Source organism: Centroberyx gerrardi, chromosome 11 (genome assembly GCF_048128805.1).
Source record: "Centroberyx gerrardi isolate f3 chromosome 11, fCenGer3.hap1.cur.20231027, whole genome shotgun sequence".
In the NCBI taxonomy this organism is placed as follows: Eukaryota; Metazoa; Chordata; class Actinopteri; order Beryciformes; family Berycidae; genus Centroberyx; species Centroberyx gerrardi.
In genome coordinates this window covers 10,561,534-10,572,232 of record NC_136007.1, presented here as the reverse complement: position 1 = coordinate 10,572,232, position 10,699 = coordinate 10,561,534, and the positions used below count along the sequence as shown (strand labels likewise).

Here is a 10,699-nt window from a genome sequence, read left to right as displayed (position 1 = left end):
TGAAGCTTAACATGTGATAATGCTGTGGCGCGGCTATTATTATTTTTGTAGCCTATGACTGTACGTACTTGTTCTAAGAAACCAGTGAGGCAACAAGAGGCCAACCTGGGACCTATAGCTCCCAAAAGTTTTCATGACAAGGACATGAAATAGATTGAATAGATCCAAATTAAGCCACAGGCCCTCATTTGATAAGATTGTATTTGAGGACACCCCATCTGGGAAGATTTCTATATCATTCTATACTGCCCCAACTTTATAATGAATCAAACATAAGTAAATTTAACTTCTTTTTTAGTTGGGGTCCCAAAGAAACCTACCCCACTTTGGAAACTAGTGCTCTGACTCTTGCTGGCTTCAAGTGCTCCTCGCAACCTCGTACTACCAAAGGTCGTAAAAGCGACGTGTTGGGCATTCAAGTGCTTTTGGTCAGAAATACTAACAAAATGGATCCTGTAACAAAACTGTTTTTGGTGACTGTTTTCTTATTTGAGAAATCAAGTGGGATATAACTGCTTTTGTGCTGCAACGGCAGAATGAAAAGGCATTATCAGGCATGCAAATGATGTTTTATTAACTTGTTAAGCCCAAACTTATTGTAGCTATACATCACTTTTACCATCAAAAATTGACACACCGTCCATGCTCTCCGCCACCTAAACATCACATTTCGACATTCACAAAAAAATCCCACTTTCCCAGTCCTATTTACCACTTTTTTTGACGTCAGTGTGCGCTCCACTATTAATTAAAACATTTCCGACAGTACGTGAAGGCAGCATCTGCTCACTCCTAGAAATTTTGGACGGCAGCGATTGGCCGAAGTTGGGCCGTGTCAGCGTGATGCCTCTACATACTCCCACAGCACTTGACAGCTCCACAACACTGCGCTCGCCGGCTGCCCACCTGGCCGCCCCTCCACTGTCCCGTCCGCTTGGAACTGACCTTTTTTTTTTTCGGAGGAGACCCGGAGGAGAAATGGCTTCCCACGGGACTTGTAAGGACTTGGGGTGCAGCTCGTCCGATGAGGACAGTAGCCGTGCGGATTCGGCGGAGGGGACGATGGAGGAGAAGAGATCTCCGGTGACGCGCCGTCATCACCCGTTCAGCGTGGAGGCGCTCATGTCCGGGAGGAAGACGGAGAGCCACGGCGGTGAATTCACCTGCGGTAAACCGGTGGTAATGTCCCCGACGGGCCTGTGCTCTCCGTATCTGTGCCGGGAGACGTGCAGCCCTCCCGGGGGAAGCCAAAGTCACTTGGCGGCTGTGCCTTCGTCGCCGGTGAAGTCCGAGGCGTCAGAGTCGGAAGACTGCGCGCCCTGGATCACAAGCAGCGCGTTTTCCACACAGCCGCGTAAGTTTCTCCCACACGCTGAAACTTTGTGTGTTTTGAAAATGTTTTGGATTTTATATGAGATGTTTCCTTCACCATTCTTTCTCTCAAAGAATATATTGACCTATACTCTGAATAGGAAATGATGTATTTTATTTAAAGAATGGCACAGCCAAAGTTTTTCTGGTTATTTCCAGTTCTTCTTATAATAGCTCTCAAACTTTGACGCTTTGACAGCAAAGTTTGAGAGTTTGGATCGGAATATGACTTTGCAGAGGCCAAACTTTTCCTTATTTACATACTAACTGTTGCAGTTCACTGAAATACAATCTGCACTTTTTAAGATAACGCCTCTGCTACTGTGCTCCTTCCTGTTGGACAGAAACCCAACAATTATTGGAAAAAAACCCCGCTTGAATTAGATTAGGCTTAGATATGCGGACTATTTAGAGTAGCCTAAACAAGTTAGATTTCTCTTTCAGATCATTATTCTTGTGTTATGTATGATATGTAAGCTGTTGCCTGTTGAAATGAGGTGTGTTGTCACATGGGGAATTCTCTGTCCATTCCCCCTATACTCCTAACACATCACACATGAAAATATTTGGTAAATTCATGAGATTTAACAAAGTCATTAAGCCTTGCATTATGAAAACATTTTGAACAGTGATTAAAAGTAGCCATTTGCAATTTATTTGTAAAACCAAAAAAAAGTATTGATCAGTAGGCACGCATTGCCTTGGAAGAGATAAGTGACTACACATCATTTAGATTGTGATTTCAACTCCATGTCCCATGATGAATCACTAGAATTCTTAATATTGAAAATGTGGCAGTAAAATAATAAACATATTTGTGTTTTTGCCCAGACAACAAATGAATGACATCCTAAACCCTGTGTTCTGTCCCAGGTCAGCTGAACACCTCTTGCCCGCTGAGAAAACACAAGACCAACCGGAAGCCCCGCACGCCGTTCACCACGTCCCAGCTGCTGGCGCTGGAGAGGAAGTTCAGGCAGAAGCAGTACCTGTCCATCGCCGAACGGGCCGAGTTCTCCTCCTCCCTGACCCTGACGGAGACCCAGGTGAAGATCTGGTTCCAGAATCGTCGGGCGAAGGCCAAGAGGCTCCAAGAGGCCGAGTTGGAGAAACTCAAAATGGCCGCCGACGCCAAGACGGCGGCGGTGGCGGCGGCCGCTGCCGGAGCCTTGCACCCCGGCTTTACGTTACCGCTGTCGCTGGGCGCCGTGTCGCTGTACGGACAGTCGTACTATCACCACCACCACCACAGACCCATACTGCCCCTCTCGCCTTTAGGACTCTATGCTGCTCCGCTGGGCTACAGCATGTACCACCTATCATGATGGAAATATCACTGACTTGGGGGAAACAGAGGTTCCCAGTGTTCCCAAAAAGTGGACATGGAGGATGCGTGGCTGATTATTTTGAAATCAAAGTTTTCTCTTTTGGGGATGTTTAAGTGCCGGGGAAGTCGATTCAAGCAGTCCTCATATAGTTGATATATTTGAAGACATAATTCAAAAATATTTTCTTCCCACATCGAGGATATAAAACTTTTCGATGTCGTCTCTTGGCCCCCTTGGACTGCCTGTTTACATGACTTGTGTCTTTGAGGAGGGGCGTTTTCTACTGTTCAGCTGTTTATACTCTTCCATTGTTTACTTCTGCAATAATTGGACTGGGCCAGGACTTGCACTGGGCACAACGCTGCAGACTACAGCTTTTCTCTTCATCAGATTCAGTGCCTCTCTCTGAAAACGGCCTTAACCGAGACACTTTGTACGCTTGTGTGGATCAGTGACAGTGTTTCAGCAGCTCAGGCCAAATAAAACATATCACTGAAGCATTCTTTAAATTTCTATCTACAAAAGTGTCTTAGCATGAACAAAATGACTTTTTGTTTTGCCTTAAAAGACTATTCTCCATTTCAGATTGTAAACAAAGTTCAGGTTTGCCTTGTTGTCTTGAAGACACATAAGTTTACGTCTCACATTAATTTCACAACAATGAAAACTAAGTTGACACTTATTCTATTGTAATTTAAGCTTTGTCCATGTTTTATCTCTGATTTTTCTCGTAGCAATAAAAACATTTTGATTTCTCTCGCATTTCCTTATCAGGCATTTATAGAGCCACCTGTTAATGTAGGCATATTTATTGTATTCTCTTTGAAATATAATGCTGGAAATGTATGAATGTTTCATGTTTTGTATTTATGATATATTGTTAGAATATGGCACAAATGTTCTGACCAAAATTGTATTTATACTATCTTTCTTCCTGAAAGTCCCTTTGCAAGGGCCTACATTACGCTATGCAGTTATTAATGAAGATATTATATATTTTTTCCACTGATGTATATCATTCAAATGAACCAAAAATTAAAAAAGTCTTTCCAAACCTTACTTTTATTGTCATATAAATTACATTACTGAATATGTAAAAATAATAAACTAGCAATATAATACTTAAACATTTGCAACTACATTTGCTTGGAATCTTTCAAAAAGTGATATTTTAAATAATTTACTACTGAAACCAAGTGTTTCGCCTTTTTCTTCTTCTTGCTCAACTCTGTACAGAAACAGCTGTGGCCACACGCATGTGTATTTGCATGCATGCTTGCGTGCATCCGTGTCTGTGTTTCCCATAAGATGGTGGTCAGTTCAAGGCAATGTTTGACAAACCATAAATGATGCCTATAAATTATCCAACTTCACAGATAGTTCCTGTTATTACTGAGTTGTCATAAACCACACTGGGAGAAATTTTATACCGAGATACATTCAGCGAGGAAATGATGCTTTGTTTATACAGAAATATAGTGTGTTTTCTCTCTGGTAATCATTATCTTTCTATTTACAGAAAAGACACCCAATATTGAGTCATTCAAGTTTCTGCACAGTAGCGTGAGAACTGGAGCAACAGGACTCATCTCTCTAATTCAGAGGAGTGGGTGGGTTTATAATTGGGGATAAACAACCAAAGCTAAGTGGAACCATTGTCTATATTATTTTTCATCTCAGTACCCAAAAGCCAATCTTTATTGTCCTTAACTTCAACCGTAAATACTTGCAACATTTACTGAGGTTTAGCTCAAGCTAGTATCCATTCAACTGTCAAGATCCATGCAATTATTTCATTCTTTGCGGGAGAGGTGACGATAAGCACAATTATTATCTAAAGTTACCACAAGCAATGAATCAAAGCTGCAGTGCTTGACTTTACATATAACAGCTTGTCCTGTTAGGGAAAAACACACACTCTCATCTGTTAGGTGTAGCCTAAGTGCTCCTATCCTCATCAGCATTGGTTTCTTCTTGCCTCATTAATCTTGATATTAATGACCACTGTTGACTTAGTTTCACATCAGCCTGAATCCCTTCTGTAACCACGAGCCTCTGTTCATGTCATGTTGCTGTTTTTATTTTCCCGAGAAGCCCTACATCACTCAGCAGGCGGGCAGGCGGGGCGGGTGAGGCGGGGTGTGGGGCTGTTAAAGGTGCCTGGGCTTTGTTGCAATTATAAAGAGCAGCTTACAACTTCCGTGTGACTTTGATGTAATGAGGAAATCATTTATAGGCAGCGGTGTATTTATGAGGTTCCCCTTTAATCAGAACAAGGCGGGCGGGAGAGGCCGGGCGGGCGGGGAAACAGACAGGCAGGCTGACACGGACAAGCAATCAGCCTAATGAAGTGCAGGCTGGCAGGAGCGGCTCCGAGTCTGTTGTGAAACGTCAAGTTCGTGCTACTGACTGGAGGGGGATTGTGTTACAGTGGTGGTGAATCCAATAAATTCTCAGACTTTTCCTTGGGAGGTTTGTTATGAGCATTGAGAGTCTGTTTGTGTCATTGTTAGTTGTGTTTTTTTGACAGTGACTAAGCATGTGTTGTATTAAAACCAACATGTTTGCGGTTCTGTATGTACTTATATATACAGTATATATACTGTGATTATGTGGCCAAGCCCTTCTCTGTCCATAAGTCATGTGCTTGTCTCCTACCTCCTCTGCTGGCGGTTTGTGATATAGCATTATGGGAAAAAATCTCTCTCTTTCTCTCTCTCTCTCTCTCTCTCTCTCTCTCTCTCTCTCTCTCTCTCTCTCTCTCTCTCTCTCTCTCTCAATTCAATTCACTTTGCTTTATTGGCATGAATGTTATAAAGAAACAATATTGCCAAAACATTCAACAATACAAAACCTTACAGATAATCAACAATAAAATATATAAAAAAAAGATAACTTCTTAAAATAATATTAAAAAAAAAAAAAGAATATAAAATGGAATAGTTATGAATTAGTATTAAAAGTGACTAATTGGAGTTAATATAATCATATTCTCTCTCTCGCTCTCTCTCCCTCCCTCTCTCTCTCTCTCCTTGTCCTCTGTTGTTCTCTAAAGCACTTTGTGACAAACCTCTTTTGTTTGAAGCACCTTGTAAAAATTGACTTGACTTTATTTGCCCTATGGGAGACAGCGGGGGAGAAAACAAGAGCTAATCAGTGGATTATTTAATGAAAGGCTTTCATTCAAAGAACCCTTTTATTGTGGGTGAATGTTACTGTAGCGTTAATGCATATTCTTTATCTTCTTCAGGGAGAGGAAGTGACACGTTTAATCACTTGAGCTGCTGAAGTTGAACACAAACACAAGGATTTTGCAGCAGCAAATGCGAGACAGTAGGGAACAGTTAACTCTTTACTCTGCTTTAATTACATAGAATCAGAATCTGAATCAGGCTTTATTGGAACATAATGCAACACATACAAGGAATTTGACTTTGGTTAAAACCCTATAGCTCCCGTTACATACATTCATACACACACAACACTAACACCTTCCCCACACATCTATACTTCCATAGCACACTAAAACATATACATACTGTACACTACCAGTCAAAAGTTTGGACACACCACATTTTTCTTTATTTTTACTATTTTCCACATTTTAGAATAATAGTAAAGACATCAAAACTATGAAATAACACAAATGGAATTATACAGTGACCAAAAAAGTGTTAAACAAATCAAAACTATCTTATATTTTAGATTCTTTAAAGTAGCCGCCCTTTGCCTTGATGGAAAGGCAAAGGCTTTGGAAAGGAATTCATACATAGGATCACCTTCACTATTTATATTTATCTAAGAAACTAATTTCAAGCATTTAAGCATAAGCCTTTAGATCAAAATGGCTTTAAGATAATGAAAAACATAGTACATTCAATCAGGTGTGTCCAAACATATACATGTACAGTCTGCACATACAACGACAGATTAGCAGAGTTATTAATCTGGCATCAGCGCAGGATGCTGAGTGGGATTATACTGTATAAACAAGTGCAAATGTATGCAGTAGTGTGAGAATATTGGTATTATTTACAGTTATAATAATAATACAACTATACAACATGGAAGACAAACAAACAAAAACAACAAGAGTGTGAGAGAACACCAAACTGTAGTCGCCATCTTGCAAGTAGCCTATAGGGTTAGTAAGTAAATTAGTAAGTATATTAAGTTATTGTTTCTAGGAAATACTGTGTGCGACTAGATTCTGAATCTGTGTCTCACTTTGTTACTATATGAGCATTGACCATCTGCACTGCAAAAAAATGCCTGGTGTATCATAATCCTCAGGCACATGGTAAGTTGTTTATTAATTCATGTGTTATAATAAAACTCAGGCATTCTTACTACACAGCTCTCTGCACAGCAGTTTGTAGTGCTTAGGAAGAGCGCTTAATAGTTATTTTATGTTGTTTAGGAGACTCCTTCTGTGCATCTGTGTGTGTGCATGTGTGTGTGTGTGTGTGTGTGCATGTGTGTGTGTGTGTGTGTGCATTGTGTGCAGAGTGATTGAACAAGCTTTAAAGTGACTGCTGAGTCATATTATGCCTTTTACTGTGACTTTGGGAGCCGTTTCACTCCACCAAATCCACTGATCAAGCACAACCTGACAGGCAACCAGGAGTCTAGAAGTTTCTGTATCTCAGCCCTAAGAAATATGTTCTGAACACTTGAAGTATTAGATGTGTGTTTGATTCATTTTTCCCAGTGAGGTTGCCAGTTTTTAAGGATTCTGTTTAAGGCCTTTACAGCTGATGTTCTTACCCACAGCAACTTGTGAGCAGGCTGGGGTTCAGTGTCTTACTCAAGGACACTTCATGGTTATATTATACACGTTGGCTGTCCCAGGGATCAAACCCATGACCTCCTAGCTGCAGGACAGCCTGTCGATCCATCAGGTCGGTCGAATTTGCCAAACAAATCAGCTGTCTCAGAGGAGGAGACAACCTTCGTGAGGGAAGCAATGTCAAGCTCTCCTCATCTTTTTCTTTTTTTTTTTTTTCAAATACATAAAACACTTCAACCGTTAACCAAATGTACCCTCAAGAGCACCATTACCTTTACAACACTCTCCACCGCTACAACAAGACTGATCGATTTCAGCCAGGCAAAAACAGTGAAGCAATTGAAGACTTTTGAATAATGCAAAAAGGAACACACACCATTACTGGAGAGGTGCTACCCACAGCAGAGTGAGAAACTATCCTGTCAAAAGATATAAGACATATAAAGATATATTTTTGCATCATGGCCATGAGTCTGCAGCAACCCCCCTTTTCATAAAACTTTTGAATTATAGCATGAGTCACGGATTAACATTTTATAATGCGGCAAATGCACAACAATGGCACACATGTTGTTTCCTGGTGCATGGGAATGGCTAATTATTATGGCCAGCAACATCTACACAGCTGGCCTGACAGCCCTCTTCTCCTCATTAATGCAATCGTGTATTGTGCATCATCAGTCTTTTATCATGATTTCTTCTTCTCCTCTCTCTTTCAGAACCAACTAGCATCCTCTGTTGCTGATGATTTGTTCTCTTCCAAACTTGTTTACAGAAACTAATGAAGCCTTGGGCAGTGCCTTGCAGAAACACAGAGAAACCCCCTGTGAGTTTCCATGTACAGGCTAGGACATGGGCATGACGCACAAGAATCCTGTTGTTGGGTCAAATGTGTGTCTGTGTGAGCATGTGTGTATGTGCATATATATGTGTGTGTGTGTGTGTGTGTGTGTGCGTGGTCTTTGGAGATATCCCTCGAGAGCCAGACAGTAGCAGATGTAGAGAAACAGCCGGGAGCAGGCCAGTGGAGGGGGACGGCCAAAGCTTCAAAAGTTTACACTGGACACACACACACACACACACACACACACACACACACACACACAAGCGTGTTTGTACATTGCATGCACACAAGCACACACACACTTAAGTTTCCATGCATGCACACATGTACACATACACACACACTCAAATGAGGGGTTGTTTCTGTTTCACTGATTTCTGGGAAAGATCTCTGGAAACTCTCTCTCTTTCTCTCTCTCTCTCTCTCTCTCTCTCTCTCTCACACACACACACACACACACACATAAAACAAACCCTATTAATAGCACATTTACCAGCTATTCTTGTTATTTTGCTTTTGTATTTTTTTCCAGTTTGTGTATTCTGTAGCATGCTAAATATTGACCAAACTACAAATTTAGCACAACCCGAGGCAATAATTACATCGTTAAAATGCAACTGTACTGTCTCTTAAAATAATGGAGAGATCATTAATGCTTCAAAATGATTTACTACAAATGAACAGATAGCAAGATATAAGACACAATGCATCGCTTTTATTGTAACATGCATCATTCCAAGAAGAATCATTGATTTGTTCATACATGCTGGAGTTAGCTGGTTCAAACCGATGCGGGCCCCTTACAAGAAGAGAGCACCAGCGATCGATATCCATGGAGGCACAGAAGGATCAATACAGCATCGGTTTTCCACGCTCCCAGACTTCACCGTCCGGCTGGGTCACTAGAGCAGAATGTCCAAATCCAGTAAAAATTTCCAGTAAAGACTTTTGTTATTTAATGAAATGCCTGCCGTTTGGGAAAAAAAAAAAAAAAAGTGACATCTATTCTTATTAGGGCTGGGTATCGGTACTCGATACCTTTAAGGTATCGGCCGAAATAACCCAGTACCAAGTAGTATCGAAACTTCTCCAGTCAAACGATACCTGCATTCGATACTTTTTGTACACATATCTAGAAAAAAATGACTATTTGTATGGTTTTGCTCGCAGCCAATCACCACAAGTGTTCTTCGATTTAATGCGACGTGTGATTGGCCCACTACTGCAGCAGCTACAACCCATACAGTCTGTGGTGGTGAAGTCGAGCGCGGTGTATATGACGGAGTTGGCAGTTCAGCGTACCGAGATGCCACCAAAACGTAAAAAAAAAGGTATTGAATGAAATACTCTATTGGTATCGGTATCACTTTAAGGGTACTGGTATTGGTACTGGTATCGTAATTTTTTAAACGATACCCAGCCCTAATTCTTATATTATTATTTTCCACATATACTGGGTAAAAACAGCAGAATGTCCAAAGCTTCTCATTCCAATGTTAAATGAGATTTCCACCATTTGAAAAAAAGGTTACACTTACTCTTAAAAAATGATTATTGACGTAAAAGTAAAAATTGACAAGACATAAAAGTATACTATCTAAAACTATCAAATGGTGTGTTTAAAGTAATTAAACTTAAATAAATACTTAGATAAAGTATTATTTATAAATAATTTCTAAAGATGACTGTATAGTATTTTGGTATGAAACCCGTGTCTATTTCTCTGTCTGAGTTCCTGCCTCTGACGCATTCCATGTAATTACATAGCATGTGATATTGAGATTGCAGTAAAAGCTGAATCAGGCTCTGATTGATACACACACACACACACACACACACACACACACACACACACACACACACACATACAGATTAGGTGATTTGTCATGGTGATGGTTAGCTAAAAAAAATGGCGTGGCTCATTTTATTCGTTCAGCAGTCAATTCGGAAACAATCAGAAATTACTTATTCGACAGTGTTGACAAAGAGAACATTGACACTCTCAGACACACTAATGAGGCTGTAAACAAGAAGGCATCTTCACTTAAACAGTGTATTTCATAGTCCTCAGTCATAGTCACGGTTAGATGCATCACTTGGCTATTATAAAATTAAAGCTGAAAGAGGCTTTTGAAGGCGCTGGTGATTGGCCATTTATATCACTTAGGCCGAGCCTTTGACGTCACTGAATAGCCCTTTAATGCTAATGTGATGCTTGCTGATCTAAAGCAACTGGGCTCGCTCAGCTAAACGTTGACGCACTTGGAGTAACAATTGGAAAGGAAGCGAAAAGATTGATGCTGATTTTTCATCTGTAATGAATTTTCTCATACAACACGTAGAGTGGCTCTGCCCAGGATTTGTGAG

At 40.6% G+C, this 10,699-nt stretch overlaps 1 protein-coding gene across 1 annotated transcript; it reads left to right on the top strand.

Moving 5' to 3' along the window:
- The first annotated feature begins 909 nt into the window (after window positions 1-909).
- msx2b (muscle segment homeobox 2b) lies at window positions 910-3,758 on the top strand. Its single transcript, XM_071925437.2, has 2 exons — window positions 910-1,354; window positions 2,245-3,758. Exons 1-2 carry the CDS (start codon window positions 979-981, stop codon window positions 2,694-2,696), a joined length of 828 nt encoding a protein of 275 aa, XP_071781538.1. The 5' UTR covers window positions 910-978; the 3' UTR covers window positions 2,697-3,758.
- The last annotated feature ends 6,941 nt before the right edge of the window (window positions 3,759-10,699 follow it).